Below are 22,394 nucleotides of genomic sequence, written 5' to 3' on the forward strand. Positions count from 1 at the left end.
AAATTGCCTATAATGTTGTACCCTTAACTTAGGAAAATGCCAACAGGTTGAAGATCAAAGTTCTCCCTCCATTGAAGAGATGTGCAGGCTTTTCCCAGCCCATCTCTAACCCTGGAAGATTGGCTAACAGTAAGAGAGCAGTTTGGTCCACCAATTACCAGGTCAGTTCTAGAAAAAGTAAGGGTTATGTGGAGCTTTGGGACCAGCACGTCACCAAAGCAGCTGTCTGCAGAGATTTGGCCACTATTAATCCCGGTCACAATACTGACCTACACGTCAAACACTGAATCATGGGGTTAAGATCGAGTTTTGCTCCCTTTGCGCTTCAGTGCACCGATCCCACACTTTTAATAATTCCATGGTAGCATTCCCTAGGCTGACCGCAAGGCAGAGCCTGCAAATGTTACCGTATTTTCCTTTTCGGCTAACGGTGCTTAGCACCGGCGTGCTTCAGGGTTGGCAGTGCAGCTGGAGCTGATAACGAGGGCCGCGTTCAGCCCGACGGCGCACATCCAGGCAGGGCACAGGCAGGGGACGCTGGGCAGGCCCTTGAGCTTCGCAGCCCCTCAGCGGCCACGGCGGCGCGACGGGCTGCCCCGAGCGGGCAACGGGCAGCGCGGAGCTCTCGGGTCTCAGCGAGGCTGCACGGGGCTGACATTGCCCTGTCACCAAGGTCAGCGGGCACGGCGCGGCGCCAGGGCGCGGGGCAGCCGGTGGCACTGTCACTTCCCCACGAGGCTGGCGACGTGCCACCGCGAACGGGACGGGGCGTGCAACGGGAGCGAGGGGGGCCGTCACGAGCCTCAGGGAGAGGAACGTTCCGTCGGCGGGGCGGGGCCGTGCCTGCGGAGCACCGCCCCCCGCGGGTGTAAATACAGGCGGCACGTGAAGGTGCTGCCACAGGCGGAGGGGCGGCGAGAACCTTGCTGGCACCCGGCGCCTCGCCGACTGACCGACCGAGCATCTCCCGACCGCCGCCTCTGCAGCCATGAAAGCCGCCCGCATCGCCCTGCGTACCGCTGTCCCCCTGACCGGGGCCGGCGGCGTCCGCAGCAGCCGCTTGCCGCGGGAGGTGGAGCAGTTCTCCCGCTTCTCCCCCTCCCCGCTCTCCATCAAGCAGCTGCTGGACTTCGGTGAGAGCTGTCAGCCAGGGGCTGGGGCTGTGGGCGGCGTGGGAGAAGCGGGGCGAGCTGAGGGTGACTCCGGGTTGTCCCCCCTCGGCTGTGCTGGCTATGCGGAGGGGAGGTGGGCGGCGCTGCGACTGTGTTTGGGGGTGCTAATGGGGTGTGGGAGGCAGTAGGTAACGGGCCGATGGATGTTTTTGCGTTCCGTGGCGCACGTTATTAAGGAGGAGTCATTAGGTTTGTTCTGAGGGAGCGAACAGGCTGTACCCAGATCCGATTACGGAGCTGGCAGCGGTGAGCTGTGCTGCTCACGTGGCACGGTCGGACCGACGTGTTTACGAAGGCTGGAGAGCTGCTTCGGGAGGATTACAGCGTCACCACTATTTCCCTCCGTCAAAATAGGAGATGCACAAATATGGAACGGGCTATGTCTCATTGTCACATAAACACAGCACATGCATATGCACGTAGGAGAACTGGCCACTGATCGCATGCTCCTTTGCAGTCAGTGTAGTTCTGAAGTCTGGGGAAAGGTGGCAATTTGTACTTGTATGCTGGGGAAAAATAGTTTCAACATGCAGTTCTTGGATTTGTTTTATAGGCTCGACTAATGGATGTGAAAGGACTTCCTTTGCATTCTTGCGACAAGAGCTCCCCGTGAGGTTTGCGAACATACTGAGAGAAATAGAGCTCCTTCCTGATAAATTGCTAAGCACCCCATCAGTGCAGTTGGTGAAAAGCTGGTAAGTGGAAATGGCCTGGACTGAGCCTGCAAAATAACATGGCTTCAACAGCTTAGTTGTTGTCGGTGTGTTTGAGTAATGGAAGGCAGTAACAAAATACACAGGGAATGCAGTTTGTTCATCAAAGCTGAATTGCAAGCTGTTTTACCTTGTCCTCGACTAGCATGCAGAAGTTAAACTTTAAAAAAAAAATAAAAAAATCTCTTCAGCTAACAATTTGATGTAGCAAGGAAAACTTGCTTGTACTTCTTAACAAGCAAGAAGAGAGAGTTTGCATGCCATGTGAAAACAGAGCAGAGCTATATGGAACTGTAAGATCAGGCTGTTTTCTTGTTTGGGTCTCTCATTGGTGGGACTGCTAACAAGACTTCCATTCTGTAACAAATTGCCTTGACCTGTGAGGTGTTTATCATTCAGTTAACATCCACACTGCAGTGGGCAGTGATTTGGATCAGAATTAACCTTGTTCTACTGGCACAACTGCAGCACGTGCATAGAGAGCAAAAATATTAGAGTAAGATCCAGAAACTGTTCTTAATCTAATAAACTACAGTTGTGCCTTTGCAATATGCGTCAAGGCTGTCAGATGCCATTAGCAAAGAGGATCAAGTACTTAACTTGTGTCAAAGGTGATCAGACCTGGAAAAATTTTTGCTCAGGTACTTTCCTAATGATGATCTTGTTTTTTAAATGCCTGTTTTACCATCTTGAATTATAAGAGAAGTCAATGTTATTATGGTGATGTTTTAAATTTCTTTCTGGGTGGCAAGTACAAGAAGGCTTGCATGACTTCTAGGATTCAGGCAGAAGTGACTGTCTGTGTTCCTGTACTTAGGTGGAGCTTTGTTTTGAAGATCCTTTGGATTTCTAACTTGTTAAGAGTTATGACTTGAACAAGACACTGATAATCTTTTTTGTACTAATAAAAATCAACTGATAGCATGTTTCTTCTGTGTTTTCAATAGGTACATCCAAAGTCTAATAGAGCTGGTTGAGTTCCATCAGAAAAGCCCAGATGACCAAAAAGTCTTATCTGAGTAAGCTTTCAGTTTATTTTATTGACCTTCTGAATATACATTCGATTTCTCACAATGTAGTCACTTCAGAATGACCATTGTCCTGAGCTGAAGTTGATAATCTAGTATAAAGTGCTGAGTACAGAGCAAATAGGTAGAAGTATCTGATTAAGTTAAGGTCTTTTATGAGAAGTATTGCTTATGTAGCTTTGTTTCTAGGGCATACTGCCCCTCAAACTATCACAACAAAAAAAGATCAACGAAAATTATCTCATGTCAAATCCCAGCTTCTTTCTAAGATGTCAGCTAGGGGTTTCTTAACCCTTCATGCAAACTGCATTCCCCTCTATGCAAACTGTTATGAATGAGTAAAAATGCCACAAATTTGAAGTGGATAATGATTATGCAGATTATATTAAAATATCAAACTCAGAATTCTAAGTCAGCGAGGAGTTAATTTTAAAAAGAATAGAATAAGAAACCATATTGAGACTCTTTCAGTTATCTGTGCTGCTGGATTGGGTAATAACTTTATACTTGCTTTCATGTAGTCTTAGAGTGATGTTCTAATAACTTTTTTTAAAAACTTTTTTTTTATCTAGATTTATAGATACATTAATTAGAGTTCGAAACAGACATCACGATGTAGTCCCTACAATGGCACAAGGAGTAATTGAATACAAAGATATGTTTAAAGTAGACCCTGTCACCAATCAAAACATTCAGTACTTTTTGGATCGTTTTTACATGAGCCGCATTTCCACCCGGATGCTTATGAACCAACACAGTAAGTAGGAATTCTTAACTGTGGAAAGGCTTTATAAAATCATGGAACGGTTTGGACTGGGAGGGACCTTAAAGATCCTCTAGTTCCAACTTCTGCCTTCAACCAAATGAAAAACAACTGAATGTAAGCACAGCTCAGAGCTGTCAGAGGGAGATCTGTTTCAGATGACTTTGTGAGACACTGAAAAGTTACACTGACTGAAAGTAATGGGAGAACTTACAACTAGTCTGTAGTCTAGAAAGAAAAGTCTCATGTGGAAGATAAGGTTCTTCTACATTTTAAAAGCCTTTACATCTTGAACTGCACATAATCTACTGGCAGCAGACTTGCCTTTTTAAATCTAAAAAGGCATAACCAGTACTGATCTGATTATCTGCTGTGTTTATACTCTTAATATAAAATTATTTGTTTTGTAGCATAGCAAGTGTGATTAAGTACAGTATTTGTTTTCATCCAAAACAGCCCTTCTTTTTGATGATAAATCCAGATCAGGTCACCCGAGGCACATTGGAAGTATTGATCCTTGCTGTGATGTTGTTGAGGTAGTGAATGGTAAGTGTTCTGATGTCTTTAACATGATCAGCATTTGGTTGCAGATAGTTTAGGTCGGCAGTGTGTGTAGTGTAAGATGTTGAGTTTTTTGTTGAAATAGCTGAGAACAGTCTATCAAAACATGAGTTTGTGTAGGATATAATATATAAAGTAGCAGTTAAAAAAAAGTAGCAGGCCTAGCAATTGTCAGATATCATAGCATTGTAGGGGCTGGAAGGGACCTCCAGAGATTGAGTTCACCCCCCCTGCCAAAGCAGGCTCCCTACACCAGGTCACACAAGTAGGTGTCCAGGTGGGTCTTGAATATCTCCAGAGAAGGAGACTCCACAACCTCCCTGGGCAGCCTGTTCCAGTGAATGGAATCTCCCACCAGATATGGTAGGAGTGAAAATAATCTGTAGTGTTGGAATCAGCACTACCTAATAGTATATAATATCCCAGATGCATCTATTTTACAGAATCACCAAATTGTGCTGAAAGCTTGCCTGAAATGCTCTGTTTAGTCTCACTTCCAGTGCACACAGTGGATGCAGCATTATCATGCCCTGTAAAGCAAAGATTTACAGTCTGTATCACCTTAGCAAGTGTTAGAAGTTGTATGTTGCCATGCATTAGAATCTTTTACAGTATGTAATGCTCCATTTCATATGCTTTATTTAAATAAATATTTCAGATGCTTTTCAAAGTTCCAAGATGCTATGTGACCAGTACTATTTAACATCTCCAGAACTGAAGCTTAATCAAGTAAATGGTAAGAAGAGGGCTTATGTCTTACTCTTTATTGTAGCCAAATCAGTGCCTTTAATGAATCAAAAGGCTCTCACTTCTATAGCGGTTCAAATCATTTGACTTGTCTTGTGGTATTCTGTACTTTGTTACAATCACCTCACTTAAGCTCTTGTGTCAGATATCACTGCATCTTAAACATGAGATTTCCTGCAGCTATATTTACAAATTTGAGTACAAGGCTAGTCTGTACTTAAAAATAAAATAAGTTGCTGAGAGGAACTCTGTATCTGGGATAGGAGAAGTCTGTCTACTGACTGACAAATGCAGGTTCTAGTCTAAGCTGCCAACATGTGGGATCTTGAGCAGGTGTCTTACCTCTAAAATCCTTCACGTGTGGAATGGAATTAATGATTACTAAGCTGGTGATAATTATTACCTAAACAAAATTGTTCAGTTGGGAGGGAACACCCAAAACTTAAATATTTTCTTGTTTGTTTTAGTGAATAACTTGCTTACTGTAAAATTTGGATGCAGTACCAAAGACAAACAGAACTGTCCCCCTCGTAAGTCTTACTTGTCTTTCTCTTCCTCTAGGAAAACTTCCAGGAGAGCCAATTAACATTGTCTATGTTCCATCTCATCTTTTTCACATGCTTTTTGAGCTCTTTAAGGTATGTCAGTATATGTTGCTTTCTTCAGTTTTCTGAGCAGGAGCTTCAATATTATTCTCTAGCTAGACTTGAATGTTGTAGAGTTTTTGCATGGAACAGTGGGATTTATAAAAACTTACTGTGTGGGGCAGTTGCTAGGAAAATATTTGGACACTTTCACATGGTGGTAGCAACTGGGACAGCATATGGTAGAGAGGGAGTAAGTGGTACATGGGGTTGTGACAACCATAGAGCAGTTTTGCTATGGGTTAAGTAATGCATCTTGAAGTAGTAAATAGGGCTGAACTAATGTTTTGCAAATTGGGATGCTGACTTCTGGAAGTCTATAGTGACTTCTGAACTCAGTTTTCTCCCCACAAGCCCACTGACTTCAAAGGGTGTGAGTTTATTTAACTTAGATTTGCCTGGCTAGATGTTGGCAAAAAACTAATCTTTCAAAAAAAGTAATCTTTCAAATTGTAGAGGTGTTTTTAGGTGTGAAAGCTTCTGCTCTCCTTATGTTATGCAAGTTGCAAAGTGTTTACCAAAGCTGGTAGTAATTGGTAGTAACTGAGCTTAGCTTCTGTGACATAGTAGAAATATTAAATGAAATTGATTTTAATGCATAGATTCAACACTGATAATGGCAAACTTCATTTCCATAGAATTCAATGAGAGCAACAGTTGAATTTCAAGAGAACAGTCCTTCCCTCTCTCCAGTTGAAGTAACAGTTGTTCTAGGACAAGAAGACCTGGCCATTAAGGTATCTCATAGACCATCTACTATATGGCCTTAACATAATCCTTATGATTGCATGTGCTGCAGCAAATTCCATTAGAACTTGCCACAAGTTCTATGACAACAGATGAAAGATGATATGTATGAGCTTTCTGTTGAAAGCATACATCTAGAGCAATTATCTAATTGCAAATATTACTGACAAGTAATATTCTGTGAAACAAATAGCATTTGTTGTTGTTGGAAGGATTTGTTAAATACCAGTACTTTAAACACTGGGTTTAGTACATGATCCTAGTTAACTTTATTTTTTCTTTAAATCAGATCTCTGATAGAGGAGGTGGTGTTCCAGTAAGGAAAATTGAGCAGCTGTTTAGCTACATGTATTCCACAGCACCAAGACCAAGGATGGATGATGGTCGGCAAACTCCTCTTGTAAGATGATTTCAGTACTGAAGTTGCTATAAGTATTGGGCAGGTTAATAATAAATAATGTGTGTTATGTCTACCCTACTGCTTTGCAGAGTATGCAAAGATTGAGCCTCATAGATAAGAATTAACATTCTATGAAATAAATTTAATATCTAGCTCAATGGATGTGCCTTTAAAAGTATAAACATATTCCTAATCTGATTTTTCTTCTACTCCAATGACAATAATTTACTTGATTGTCACTCCCACTCAGTCATCAGACTTACTAGAAGTGCTGCCTTTACAGTGGCAAGCATAATGGGATACATTTAGTTATCTACTAGTAAAAAACTTACACTAATCAAGCTGTACTAGTGAAAACTGGACAAGGAAAACACAGAAGTATAATACATGAAAGTAAGACTTGAGTATATCTACGTTTTCCCTCCTTGATGGAGTTTTTTTTTAAATACTCAATTTTTATATTAAACTGATTAGAAGTACTTTCTCTTATTAGAAGATACAAAGGACTTCTGAAGTCTAAGGTCTCTGAAAATTTTTTGGCTATTTATTTCTAAGTCATAAAAACTAACACAATTCATTTTGTACTGTACTTTTTAGGCTGGCTTTGGATATGGCTTGCCAATTTCCCGTCTATATGCCAAATACTTCCAAGGAGATTTAAATCTTTACTCCATATGTGGCTATGGAACAGATGCTATTATCTACTTGAAGGTACGTTTTGATTGTGTAAAACTAAATAAACATTGATAACCACTGTTAATGTAGTGAAGTGACTACTTCAATATCATATTAAAGGTAAATGAATTCTCTGAATTCCCATTCTCTGAATAGGAAAACTTTTTTTAGAGAAATGCCAGTATGTTTAAACAAGCTGTTGCTTTCTTTTTGTTGTTCAAGATACAGCTAAGTATCTTGAATAATTACTGATGAGAGCTTGAAATCAAATTCAGAGATTCTTCTGTTAGGTAGATTTGGTGTCACCTGGTTTATAGAATAGAAAGTACAGGGGTAAAATGAAGTAACGGAAATGAGATGTGAGTAGCAGATATTTTGCTTCCCTTACTGTTTGTTCTTCACTCTGACAAGAAAGTCTATGTAAACAAATTCAGAAAGAGTCTGAATAAGCCCTTAGCTGCAGAATATGTAGGAAAAGATCACATCTTGAAGTTTCTCTGTAATTCTGTGTATTTCTTTTCTGGTGCCTCCAAGGTTGTTTTGAAAACAGGTTACAGAATAATTTTACAGCTATACGAATGCATAAACATGATCTGATGCTACGCATTTGTTCTGCAAAACTTAGGTTGAGAACTTAGGTACTAGAGTAGGTTAACTTTTACAGAAATGCTTGTGTAAATTTATTTTGTGGTGTCACTTTATTAAGCCTTGATGTATACTGCATGAATTTTCTCAGTGTAATTTCTATTTCTTTTTAGGCCCTATCAACAGAATCAGTAGAAAAACTTCCGGTTTTTAACAAATCTGCTTCCAAACATTACCAAACAACTTCAGAGGCAGATGACTGGTGCATCCCAAGTAAAGGCCCAAAGCAGACTGCAGCTCTCTGAAGGGAAGTGGATATCAAAGGCATCCAAGGGATCAAGCTGGCTTATCAGAGACTAGTGTTTGGAAGTACTCATCTACCTCCAAACAGGCAAATTCTTCTGTTGCAGGACTGGCAGAAGAGGAAGAAGCTAAAGATGTTATAGCCTAGGCTGTATACATTAAACGTAAAGTCTTGCTGTGAACTTCAGGCTGAAGAAGGGATATGTGTATAGAGGAAACTCAGGCTATTTTTGTTATGATCAAAGACTTTATGTGGTAGAGGTGTGCAATTTGAATCCTGTCTAATGCTTGAATTTTGAGACTGATAAAAAAAAAAGTCAGTTAAGCTGGTATATATCTTTCTCCTAGAATAGATATCAGCAGCTCATTTTACAGAACTCCTCAGGTAGATGTACCTGTATTAAAAGCTGCATTTAGAACACCTGGAAAATATCCTTTCACCTTGCTATAAGACTGCCATGTTATAAACATCATCCAAATAGATCCTGACTGGGAAGGAGGGAGGGAGCCCTGGTAAGAAAGTGTTTTCCACATGTAAGGAAGTCATGTCTTAACAAAAGAAGCAATCCGATATTCCAGTAATCATTCTTAAGTGATGCCTTGCTCTGAGTTACACTTCATTTTGTGTTTCTTCAAGCTGTTGATGGAAAAGCTAGTGAAGCAAGACTCCTGTGCATAAGGTAACGAAGAAGAGAGATTTCAATGAAGTAACTTGGTATTAACAGTCATGAGGCTGACTTACATCTTGCCTATATCTCAGTGCTCAGGGAAGTATGTGCCAAGCAAGTTAGGATTTTCCAGGAACTGAAGTCAGATATGCAAGTTGAAATGAAAGGTTTTGATGCTGTGTTATATGGGCGTGACATGGGAAACAACATATTTAAAATGTTATCCTGTGATTCTTTTTTGTCAGTCTGTAAGATAACCAGTGGGTTCAGTGCACTAAACCAAAATTTGTCTATTACCATCTTTGTCAACTATGTATTGGACCACACTGTCTAAAAATATATGGGGATTTGACACCTTAAGAGCTGTGATGGGCACTGAAATCTGTTAGGTTTTTAGGAAGAGTGGTGTTGGAGTAGAATGTTCTGAGAACTGTCCTTTGTAGTGAAAGGTCTTAGGAAATGAGACTGAAAATATCAACTGCATCGATAAAAATCTTCATAAAAGTTATGTACAACAGAAGGGGAATTGCCACAGGAGGAGTGCTAGTGGGAGAGAGCTGTTGAGAAAATGGTCAATTAAGTAAGCTGCTACCTTTCCCATCTTTGTGGATATTTTCCCCCTCCTCATAAGTATAGTAATGGAATTTACTCAAAGTAATGGAAATTTCTCAACTGGGCAGTCAACAAGGTTCATTAGGGGTGTATAATGTTACTTGAATTGTTATTAACTAACCAGCATCATTATCTTAAGTGTAAATGATTCTTGGAAGGAAGATGCAAATACAGTATTTAAAGCATTCTGCTCAGTCACTGACAGTTTTCTAAAGCAGATCTGCATTTATTGGGCAGAAATCTACTCCGCGCTCTACTGTGAATAGCAAATGCTTTTTAAATAGCAGTAAGAGAAAGCTAGATCTACCTTCCATGTTCTAAAAGCTTTTTGGGGGTAGATTTCTCAGTGGAAAATAAAGTAGTATTCTGTTCATTTATTTCAAATTGGCAGTTTAGAAGTAATGGTGATAATTACTGAGCATATTGACTTAAATACTGCATTGAGGCAACTCTTACCCCAGTGAATAAGCTGCAATCACCAAAGGTCACCATTTCAGGAATATTTTCACTCACTCAGTGAATGAAATAGATAACAAAACTGAAATATCTTTGTCTAGAAAATACAGGTGTGAAAAAACTGCTTTCACTGCCATAATATACTTGAATACTCTGACCTTGTATTGAATATAAGGTCACAAAATATGTCTAGATAGTTACTTTTAAGTAAACATAATACCTCTTTGTCTGCACTCAGTAATGCTCGAATGTGATTTACGATCTTGTGATAGACTGTAGATCTGTAACATAACTTCAGCTACTGCAGCTCGAAGCTGTAATGTCTATTTTTAAAAGCATCTGAAGCATGTGAGTGCTGTAAAAATGTCTGTAATAGTGCTTGCAAATAGGAGCTTTCTGGATAAGTATAATCTTGAAGTTGTATATGCAGAACATACAATGAAAACAGATGTGTGTAGCATTTAAGGAAACCTTATGGAGTCTCCTTTAGTATTAAAAACTTGTTAAGGGCTATCTGCCTAGATAACACTTATCTTTTTCAGCCTTTACTGAATTTTTATTTCTGGAAATAGAGCTAGTTTTAAACCTTCTACATGTTTGTTGATACTAAAATTTTGTAATAAAATCTTTCTAATGATTGTCTACTATTTTTATTTCTGTTAAAGTATACTGCAAGTGTAGGCCAATGTGGAGTTTCAAGAGACATCAGACATGCCATATGTGATGTAGCTTAAGATTGTAAAGAAACTTGCAGTTAAAACAGCTTTTTAAGCTTCAGTTTTGTTACCATGAAAACTTCTTCTCGTTTGCTGACACAAGTTACTGTGTACCATGCCTGGTCTAGCATTAAATGAGAAGGTGGTGGCCCTGCATGTGGCAGGGGGGTTGGAGATTCATGATCCTTGAGGTCCATTCCAACCCTGGCCGTTCTGTGATTCTGTGAATTAAGGAATTCTTTTCAATGTGATCATATTGATCTGTTTCAATTTACTTGCATTTGATTTTTAACTCCTGATGCTTGTCTTGCCTGATGTGACTCTTTTTTTGTAATCAGTTATTACAGACTTAATTACTAATGTCTTGCCTACAAAAATTCATCCTGCCTCTGCAGATTCCTAGCTGCAGAATAGGGGTATGCAAGTAATCTTGAAGTCTTAATAGAGGAAAAAATAAGAAACAAGCAACTTGCACAAGATAAATCAGTGACAGTCTCAAAAGGAGTGGTTTCAAAAGCCAAATGGGTAAGTGACAGACTTGTCTGTCATGCCCAACACCACTGCTGCCCAGCAGTTGTGGGCAAAAATCAAACTATTTCACTGCCAAATGAAGGTTCCTGAAAACTGCACTTACGTAAAGGCTTCCCACGGAAAATCTAGGTGACTATCTCTTCCCTTGCACAAAACATATGCTGTATAGTTCTGGCCAACTGGATTTTAAGGGCTGGTTTAGAATGGAACTATGGTTATTGGACAAAGCAGTCTGCTGCAACTACACAGTCCTGTGCAACTGGTTCTTTCACTGATCTGTGTTTTCCCAACAATATACTGCTTTTGCCTGAATTTTAGTAAAATGGCCTAACTGTTAGGGTGTGTGCTATGCAGCTGTGAGCTGGGCAAGCTGCAGCTGTGGGCAGCCTGCAACAAGCCAGACTCTAGCAATAATGCATGATCTCCCTCATGCTGTTCTCAGGCAATCTGTTTCATCCAAGTTCTGCTGCCTAGAAGGCTCCAGAAGTTGGAATTTTTTTTCTTCCTACACATAAGCTTATTGAGTGCAAGAGGCCATGCACCCAACTCCTGACTCAGCAAACCCTGGCGGTACTGTGATCGGCTTGCTTTCAGCATGTCAGAGGTGCAATGAAATTGCCAAGTTTAGTCATGGCTGAATTACATTCTGGTTTCACAGAAGATAAGCAGATGTTGCACTTCCCAGCCCTTTACCTTTGATCTGGACTTTACAAAGGTTCCTGAAGTCAACAGAAATAACACCAAAACATCCAGTGTTTTCTGTTCCAGGTTGCTAGATAAAATGCTTAACACTGATTCTGTTGCTAGTGCTTTGGGCACCCCTCCAATTTAATTTCTCTGTTGCCTGATAAGGAGTTGTTAATTATCATTTCTTTCCTATCACTTCACCAAGCTCTCAAATACACCAGACTTTGCCCTCAGTGTGTGGTAATGTCCCTTCCATAGCTTTATTACGAAATAGGCCTTGATATCCTAGATAAGGAGCACTACTGGACTCGAAAAACAACTTGTTCTCCATGTAGTGGTGCTGATGATCTGAGTAATCAGGTTATAACCCCAATAACTCTCTGCCATTAAGTCCTTTTTGGTAAACAGAATGTAGAGACTGGCATTTGTCATTTCTTGGCTCAGCTAATTGGTGGGGGCACTGGAGAGTCATTGCAGTGCGAAGTGGAAGGGACTTTTCTGTTGATGTCTGATTTTGCCCTTCCGAGAAGTTGTCAACACAATTCAAATTCCTGTATCCCAATTCTGTATTATAGGAATAAAAGGGGCGCTGTGCTGGCATGCATGTTCAGGACAGAATGATATTATGCAGCACCTGGTCAGATGCTGCTCCTCCTTTCATTCAACAGACAGAGAACAGGGCATCTCTCCATTCACTTTACAGGAAGGAAGGGCAGAAAATTCTTGCAGGGAGTCTGAATTCTTTTTTGCCATCTCAAACATCAGATGGAGCAACAAAAGACTGGAACACAATCCTGACTTTAGAATATTCTCAAGCTCCTTTGTGTCATTTTTTTATACCAGTACAAAAATATGCATAAGTTAACAAAGCTGCTCCTCACCCCATTTTCTCTATATTCCTTAGGAATAAACAACTAATCAGGGTGCAGTGAATTGCCCCCTGCGGAATTAGCACAGATTTACATGTCCCTCCTCTACTTCATGCAGGAAGAGGCAAGAGAGGAAAGTACTGATTTCATTTCCTGCTGTGTGAGAAGTAGCACCCCAAATAATGAACCTCCCACTGCCTTGCGGGAGTCGTGTCATTGAAAACCCAGACAGACCTGTGACTCTGGGAAATACAGTAAGAGGAGTGATCACCATTGCAGGCTGCAGTGCATCCTCATGGAGCTGAGAGGGACTCTGCAGTTTAAGACTGCAGGAAGGGACCTCTAGGGATCATCTACTCCAAAACCCTGCTAAAGCAGGTTCCCTACAGTAAGTTATGCAGGAAAGTGTCCAGACAGGACTTGAGTATCTCCAGAGAAGGAGACTCCACAACATCTGGGCAGCCTGTACCACTGCTCTGTCACTCTGAACAGTAGAAAAGTTCTTCTTTTTTTTTTGTAGTAACTTCCTGTCTCTTGGGATTTTTTCCATTGCCTTGTTCTATTGCTGGGCACCACTGAAAAAAGTCTGGCCCCATCCACTTGTCTCCTGCACTTTACATACTTACAAACAATGATGAGATCTCAGTCTTCTCTTATCCAAGCCCTGGGTCTCTCAGCCTTTCTTCATGTATGAGATGCTCCAAGCCCCTTTTGTTTACAGGTTGAGCCTTCTGTGCTTAAAGCCGAGAGCTTTGGCAGAAGATTCAGCACACCAAGTACAGTGTGTTATCGCAGCCCTACATAAGTACTCATGTACATATGAGGGAGTTGACTAAGCTCCCATTCTGGTGACCAGAGCTGATATTTCCTGAGGACCTCAGAAAGCTCTCATCCTAAAGTAGATACCTATTAGCCAGCTGAATAGTTCTCTCATCTTCAGACAACTCAATTACTGTGATGGGATCCTTGGTGCTCAGGGCACATGCAGGCACCTATTCTCAGATGACTTCAGCTGTGAGCTGACTCCCAGCCCATTTATTTGCCTAAAAATAGAAACCAGTGCCATGCAAGATTTGGTGCATTCCACTTGTCTCCCATCTGTTGCACTAGAAGAAGAGAGATCTGTCCCAGGTCCTTTGTCAGCTCTGCCAGGCCCATGCAAATACCTTGTATGGATGCTCTTGGCTTTCTCAAGTATCAGCAAATGTGTCTGTTTAGGTAAATGAGTCAAACTCCCTTGCTAATTCTGGATGGCTGTGGGAGGCTGCAAATACACGGCGTTCTAAACAGCGTCACCACTGTCATTGCTGGCTAGCAGACAGATGATGGAAAATCCCAGACAATATTTATTCTGCAGCAGATGCCAGCAGGAGCACTGCAGAGCTGTGTCAGCTGGGGGTTTGGGCTGGCTGCAGAGCCTCACAACAGCAGCAGGCAATGAGGCCTGTGCAATGCAAGCACCTAAGAGCTCTGCCCAAGATTCTGCAGCCCTCTGGAGCCATGCTGCCTCTGCCTGGGACACCCAATTACTTGATAACTATCATGACTACACAGAAAATTAGGAATTAGCTGTAATTGATGCTGATTATTAAGACTATCGAGAAACTAGATGCACTGAAAGCACTTTTTGAGTGTACATTCTTGTGCCTGTGGTCCCCTGTTTTCTAGAAGCACTGCAATCCATGACACTTCTGGTTGATTTTTAACAAACTATTTGGTACACGGGGCAGAATACTTGGCAGGGTTCCTTGCCCTTCCCTTCAATTGGGGTAGCATGCCTTTCAGTCCATAACATGCACTGCAAAGCATATTGGTGGCTTGCAGCCACTCCCCTGCTTGCAGAGGGTGTTATTGGAGGAATTCAGCCTTTGTGACGGGGTCGTTCAGGTAGTTGATGCCTCTCTGGATATTAATGGGTACGTGTCATTGCTTCACAGACCATAGGAAGCTGTTTGCTCAGGCATAAAACTTAGTGTTTTTTTGTTGACGCAGAAGAGGTTGTTTGTGCTTTGTTAGGAGCTGACATAAAACCGTCTGAACTCACTTGACAGCTTTCCTTTGTTTCTAATCGGCTTCACTTCAGGTTTTACATAAGTACATGATGAGGAAAGCTTCATTCTGAAAATCTGACTGGGGAGACTCAAGTTCTCATAATCTGTACCATTTGTGGACCTGCCCAGAAACAACCACTAGTCCAAATCACTCCGTGTGCAGGGCCTTGGGGATCCTTCCTTCTTTTTCCCCTGCGCTCCCCACTGCTGTTTGGGTGCCAGCCTGCACCCTGTGCGCTTATCTCTTGTGGCTGGAGGATGGGAATGGTGCACTGCCAAAAGCTTCTGATGAATTTTCAAGGCCACTGGATGATCAGTTCACTTAAGAAAACAATAAAAATAAAATTCACCTTCTGCATACTCCAGTGACAACAACCATGTTAAAACTGCTGGAGAAATGGCAAAGCTATTCACTGGATCACCACCAACTGCTGCAGGCAGACCCCAGAAATTATATTATAGAGATTAGCATTCAGAGCTGATGAAAGAGATGTTTTTATCCTTCTCTGAAGACCTCTTGTTGCCTTCTCCTTTGCTCTGCAATGGAATTATATTCTACACCTGGGAGCATTGATGCTAAGGGAAAAGATGTGCCCTGACTTTAAATCTACACCACTGCAGTCAAACAGAGCAGAAAAGAACCACAGATCCTCCTATTTCCTTCCAGGAATGAATACAGCCACTACTACAGGAAATGAGAGTTCTGTCCTCAGCAGCATGAACTGTCAGGGGGCAGTCAGTTCATTTCATGAGAACAGACAGGAGAGTCAGGCAGAGCTGTTGGTTTTGCTTTACTTTTTCTTTGAATTATGTTAATGCAGCAAGTTGTTTTTTTTTTTCTCCTTAAGACATTTCTAGCATAATCAAAGTATATTTGTGTATGTCATATTAAGTTTTCACTTATAAAACTTCTTTTTTAAGAAGATAATACTTTCCAGAAGTAGTTATTCAATTGTTCTCACTTGTAAGAATATAGGTAAAATATCAATACTCTGCCTCTAATCTGGTTTGGGAACTTCTGCTGATTTGATTTCCATAATGAGCTCTGTTCTTTGTAACATGATTCTAACGTACACTAAACCTTTATTTTCTCATTTTCAGTCAGTACAAAGTATAACATAATGTGATCAGCACACTAACCAATGTAAATGTTGAACAATAGAGTAGTGACAATTAATTTTTGCTCACTCTACAGCCACTGAAATCAATGGCAAGTTTCCAGTTCACATCAGTGGATCAAGAACAGAGCCAAAATAGCTTGAGCTGCTGATCAGCATGTGTTCCTGAAGGTCTCTAGAAGACAAGAAGCATACTCACTTCTGAGTCCTTTAGAGTATAACCTCAGGAAAGAGTCTGGTCTTACGGTGTTATCTCCCTGTAGACTGTACAAAACGGGAAGCTTAGATGCAGAGCTGCTGCTTGCTTTGAGAGGCAAGAGCATCCCTGTCCAGCAGAACAAGGAGCTTGTCTTTGTGTTCATGCCACCATGAGCTCTGCTGGGATAGAAGGGCTTTGTCTGCACCTGGAGTCAGAAGGACAGGGCACAGCACATGGCAGTGGCCAGCCACAGCTGGTGCTCATCTCATACAGCTGAGGCTTTTTTAGAATAAAGGATTAAGAGTGTCCAAAACATGAACAATGTGAGGGCCTGCTTCAATAAGGTTAGAAGATTATTCCAGCTGTTTGGGGCTGGGAGCCTAAACAAGCAAGCGTGCCTCCCATAGTCACTAGACACTTGGAAGCGAATGAGTGGGTTGAAGGAGAGGGCAATTTTGCCGCTGGTGCTAGATAAAAGGACACAAAACACTGCTGCAAGCAAGGAGAGAATGATTACAAACCTTAAAAACAACCTTCAGGAAACTCATGGCTGCTGTTCAGCCGTTAGCTCCTGGCTCCTTTGTTCTGCTTACAGCTTTCCATCCTTTTTTTTCCCCCAACAAAAACACTGTGTACATAGGGGCCGCAGGAGGCAGCAGCGGCCTCTCTTGGCGTTGCTCCCACATTCTCCAGAGAGAGAAGCAGCAAAATGACAGGACAGCATGTACCCTGCCAGCCACACCGAGGACTTGAAAACATGTTTGTGTCAAGTCAGCAAGAGGCCGCTGGGCTGGTCTCACCACCGCCCTCCCTCTCTTCCTCTCAAGGCTGCTCGAAGGAGCAGTGTCAAAGTCCAGGCCCACGCTCAAGGCAGTCCCAGGTGCTGCTGACAGTTTGATCTTGTCTGCCTGGAGCCGCTTGCCTCACTGTAACCAGTACACCCAGCTCATCCCAAAAAGAGCAGGAACTGCCTCTCTCCCTGCCCCAAATTGAAAGAGCTGCTCAAGTGGGTGCCAGCCACCAGGCAGGACCTGATGCTGGCTAACTGCAAATCCAGCAGCATGGCCAGGTGATGTGTCCCAGCTATCTCCGAAGTTCATGATGATATAGGAAAGACAAGGATGTTAAGGTGACACAGAATGTGCAGCCCCATGACAGACTGGGCCAGGCTGGACTAAGGCCTACAGTATGGAGAGATGCATGGATGGTGAAGGTCAAGTGTTGGTGAAGCTTCAACAAACTGGAAATGGAAGAAGAGAGAAAGCTGCCTGTCCCCCAAAATCCGTCTCTGCATCCAAGCAGTAAAGAACATTTAACTGGACAGACCTTGTTTCAGGAGGCTGGGTAAACAAGGCCTACAGAGCCAAAGAGATAGAGAGCTCTGTAGCCCAGCAAGCTTCCCACCACCCTTGCTAGAAGAGGGAGCAGGTACAGAGGAGATCTGGAGTTCATGAGCCATCCTGTCTCAAAGTTTTTGACATTCACAGAGTGCCTACCTCAATCCATTTTCTTCACAGAGAAAAACAAAAAATTACTGCCAAACTTGTTTTAAAAATACGAGCTACAGGAGACTTCATGATGCTGCAGGGAACATAGTTTGAAAGCAGTGAGTACCAAACGTCACACCCAGGCATGCAGCAGCTAACACACACAGCAAGGTGATGGCACACAGCTTTCTCCCACCTTTGCATCCTCCAGAAAATTCAGCCCCTGAAGAACACAGTCAGAAAAACACTGAAATAATTTGTAAATGTTGCCTTAAACAACAGGACTGGGAACAATTAAATGCTCCTGTGTTAAACCCTCCAAATAGTTTCAATGCTAATCCAACCAAAATAGTAAAGCAACTGGCTCTCATTTTTATTCTGGAATGCCACACAACCCACAGATCACAGCAGACCTGATTGCATTAGAGAACTTTAAGACTAGGAAAATGCAGCAGCACATACTGTACTCCATCTACACAGCAGCTGCAAACTACACGATCAGTGTCCTGATATATGAGCAAACAGATGTAAATATAAAAGTTAATTTCTTTTCTTTCCAGATGGTCAAAATTCCTTCAGTTGAGAAGAATCTGACTTGGTGTGTGCATGGGCCTGTGTAATTCATTTCAGATTATTTTTAACTGTTCTCTGTAGCAAAAAAGCTGCCCTAAGCAAAAGCTACCAAAATACTGTAAGGTGAAAGAGAAAGTTATCACTGAAATTCTCTGGATTTATGGTAAGGGAAAGGCAAAGCTATGGGAGAAATGGACCTGAATGACATGCTGGAATTTCCAGCAAGGCTAGCTCAGAGCTGCTGGCAGTGAGAAATTTGTTCAGTGCTGACCCAGGCAGACAGCACGACCTTGAGTTCATGAGAGCCGTGCACACTGGGAAACAACAGGAGTGACTCACAGAAATGTTGGCTCAGCTTTGGTAGGTAGATGTAATTCAATGGACTTCTCTGTAGTAGGCTGTATTGGGTGATTTTTTTCTCTGCGTGGATGTTAAAATACCTCTGTTACTTTCTGTCAGAAAACATCTTTGTACTGACCACAGTGTCTCCTCAGCCTGGCTCTCCAATGTGCTGCGTGCCTGTGGCCTGCCAAGGCACTGCCCTGCCCCTTTGCAGCACTCCTGTTTTTGTACCACTTGAGCCAGAGTCTGTGCATTTATAGGTCCCACAATTCTCTTCCCTCTTTTACAGGGCATTAGTCTGAAGCAGGCTTACTACTCTCCTGTTCCTGCTTGTTTTTCCTCAGATCTTAAAGAGTTACCTGTTCTTGGCCCTTCACCAGCTGGTAGGTTTTGTGAGGTTATAAGGAACAGGTGAAGATCCCTTTTCTTGATCAAAATTGTCTGCTTTCAACATCCATCTCCCAAAAATTGACAGCAAGCTTATTGCTGTACCCAGTGCAGCTCCCTGTCGACAGTCACTATTGACATAATCTAACCCAATGCTAACTGCAGTGTAAATAGCCTAGGAGCCATATCAATTGCACTGATAAAATACTGAAGTGCAGATGTATTCTGGCACTAAGCAAAAGGCTGGTAGCAGCATCCCTAGCTAGCCCTCATTGGAAAGAACATAGCAGTTCACCAGTGGTGTAAAAATCATCCTGTGCCCCTCTGTCCTTGTTTCAAATGCCTTAATTGCAATTTAGCAGTGTTTCATGGGGTGCCAATGCAAGGCAAAAGGCTAAGGAAATTAACTGTATATTAAAATCAAACAGGTCATTGGAATGCATAGTAGTCTTAGTCACCTTTCCACTTTATGTGCTATGAAGCTTAAGATGCATTTGGAAAAACGGTCAGAAAAAAAAATTCTGAGCAGCCAACAAATTTCATCTGACAGTTGCTGTATATAGCAATCTTTTCTGACCCACTCACTCATCTGCTGTAGCAGAAGTTCCTGCCGTTCCCAAATAAAGACCGTGGTAGATCTTTCCACTACTTTAATATAATTCTTAGGGAGGTTAAGGTGTCAGGCACTAGCTAGGCTTTGGCATCTCTGCTAATAGCATGTTCTGCACTGTCATTTAGTAGAAGTGCAAACCCTAGGGAGCACAGGGAAATGCTACTTCCATATCCTGAAAGTAAATGGAAATATTGCTGTGTCTGACCCATCTGTGTCTTGCAGCATTTCAGAAAAGCAGCAGCAGCCCATCAAGAGCCCTGCAAAGCTTGGAGCATGCTGAAAAGCTAGCATGCCTCCTTGGCTTTTCCAAGTTTAATAAAGGTATATAAGAGCACAGGCCACCCCAGACTGTTTCAATCTTCCTTCCAATCTCAAAAACTGAACTCTTGTATATTTAATTTACAGGCATTTGTCCCACGGGCAAAATGTGCTGCCAAAAGTCATAGTGCATTTTGAAAGGGCATTCCTATAATATGAAGGAGCAGAGTCTCTGTGATCATTTTAATTGGCCCAGCAGTACTTTCAGCTAAAAGTAAAGCTGCTGCCTCTCATGGCAGACCAGAACCTTCCCCCTACCTCTAATAATTGTGTTTCTGATGTTTTATAGAAATAGTTGTCAGTCTTGCTCTGGTTGGGAGATATAACGAAACTCACAATCACAGCAGTTGATTTTGTCAGAAATGGAGTATAGGCTGTTAACAGATTCCCCCATGAAAAGAAATGATCTTTCAAGATGGTAAGTGATTTTGAAGAAAGAAAATTTCACTAATGCCAAAATTCTTCTAGAATGTATTGGCTTCAGTCCTGACACCCCTGCCATGAGTTGAAAAGCTCTGTTCTGAAGTAGAGCAAAGATTTGACTGGAATATCTCTCCAGGTCTCTTCTCATATGAAGAGTCAACTGCCTGAACTCTACAACTACTTGAAAGGAAGTTGTGGCAAGATGGATTTTGGCCTGTTCTCCTGTGTGACTAGCTATAGAATTAGAAGGAATGGCCTCAAGTTGCACCAGGAGAGATTCAGGTTGGATGTTAGGAAAAATTTCTTCTCCAAAAGAGTGGTCAGGTGCTTGAATGGGCTGCCCAGGGAGGTGGTGAAATCACTTTCCTTGTAGGTATTCAAAAAACCTTTAGCTGTTGTACTAAGAGACATGTTTTAGTGGGGAAATATTGGTGGTAGGTAGATGGCTGGACTAGATGATCTTGGAGGTCTTTTCCAGCCTTGGTGATTCTAAGAATGAACTCACATGCCAATGCACATACAGATCCATACAGTTTGCTTTCTTCTAGTCAGCAGTTTTGGTCCTAAACATTTCAAGATGATTCAGGCAGCAGCAGCATCCTCCACACTGCCCTGGTGCCAAGGCCATGTAAGAGCATGGGAAGGGCTGCAGCCAATTTGCCTCCTTCCCTTGCTGGCTTGTCAAGCACTGAGGACAGAAAGAGACTGAGATCCTGGCTACCTGTTCCATGTGGTCCAAGAGCCCTATATTTATAGTCTGGGCTTTGAACCTTTTCTTCTTTATAATGTAAGCTCATCGCAGTGCACTAGTGTACCTAATGCATGCTATCACAGGAGTGAGGGATGTGGAATTAGCACCAGTTGTGCTGAAGGCCCCAAGATTGAGTGTTGCTGCCATTCAATCAAGCAATAGACTCTCATCAGGTAGCCTGTGTTTGAAGGAGGATTTTGTACCTGACTGTTGAGTATTGCTTTAAAGTATCAGTATGGAGTACATTAATGAAATACATTGTGCTCTAGGACCATTCTATATGCAGACAGTTGTGTACAAAGTCACCTTTGCAGAGAGAAAGCATACTTGCCTCATTCTTAAGCCTTGTGCAACTCTCAAGGTCTTGGTAGCTCTGCTCACAGTGGGAGACAACAGAGAAAATAGCTTTCCCCACCATCTACAAGCAACACTGGAAAAGTAGCCTGTCTCAAGGATGACTCACTTGCTACAGCTGAGAGGGAACTGAGTAAGATGAGCTGCTTCCTCTTGCAATTTCCCTAGCTGCCACTTTGCAGTCTCTGGCTCCTCTCCTTGGCATGAGACGGGCATGACCAGCAGCAGTGCTTTAGAGCTTCTCTAGTCACGCTGTTTCAGGCTCACTGTCTTGGTTTCTGAAGGCTGACCAAATGTGAATAGTTGTTTAAGATTTTGAATGAAAACACAGTCCTGAACTCTTTTAGATTGACTTTGGTTTCACCTACATGCTCTCTCCATGGATGAATTTGTGGAGTTTCGAGTCAAGCTGGAACAAGTCAGACATCAAATAGGGAAGGTTTAGAATTATTATAAGAGCAGTATACAAAGTGAATGTCTGTGAAAAACTGGATTATGGCTCTGCACTGGCCCACTGAAACATGTGGAGTGTCTCTATGTCTATGTTCTTAAATGGAATAACAAACTATTTGGCTTAAGAATATCTCTTCTTATGCACCTTCTACAAAGCACCTGGTTGTTGTCTATTGAAAAGTCACTAATGGATTTGTGGGAAAGGGTTGCCAGTGGGAAACAACAGTTCATTTTTTGTGCTCTTTTGTGCTTTAAATATTCGAACAGGTTGTGAAATGCAGTGAATATTTCTCAGACATGACTACGTTTTTACTGAGAAGACAAATAGCACAAATAAATAATAAAAAAGGAAGGGAAGGGAAGGGAAGGGAAGGGAAGGGAAGGGAAGGGAAGGGAAGGGAAGGGAAGGGAAGGGAAGGGAAGGGAAGGGAAGGGAAGGGAAGGGAAG

The 22,394-nt window shown here is 42.2% G+C and overlaps 1 protein-coding gene across 1 annotated transcript; it reads left to right on the forward strand.

The window, feature by feature from the left end:
• The first annotated feature begins 866 nt into the window (after positions 1–866).
• On the forward strand, positions 867–10,727 carry PDK4 (pyruvate dehydrogenase kinase 4). The gene is made up of 11 exons (XM_031614400.2): positions 867–1,133; positions 1,726–1,867; positions 2,833–2,904; positions 3,486–3,670; positions 4,133–4,222; positions 4,896–4,973; positions 5,546–5,622; positions 6,267–6,365; positions 6,665–6,775; positions 7,373–7,486; positions 8,209–10,727. Exons 1-11 carry the CDS (start codon positions 989–991, stop codon positions 8,338–8,340), a joined length of 1,245 nt encoding a protein of 414 aa, XP_031470260.2. The 5' UTR covers positions 867–988; the 3' UTR covers positions 8,341–10,727.
• The last annotated feature ends 11,667 nt before the right edge of the window (positions 10,728–22,394 follow it).

The sequence above is a fragment of the Phasianus colchicus genome, chromosome 6 (assembly GCF_987193195.1).
Source record: "Phasianus colchicus chromosome 6, bPhaCol1.hap1.1, whole genome shotgun sequence".
Classification (NCBI taxonomy): Eukaryota; Metazoa; Chordata; class Aves; order Galliformes; family Phasianidae; genus Phasianus; species Phasianus colchicus.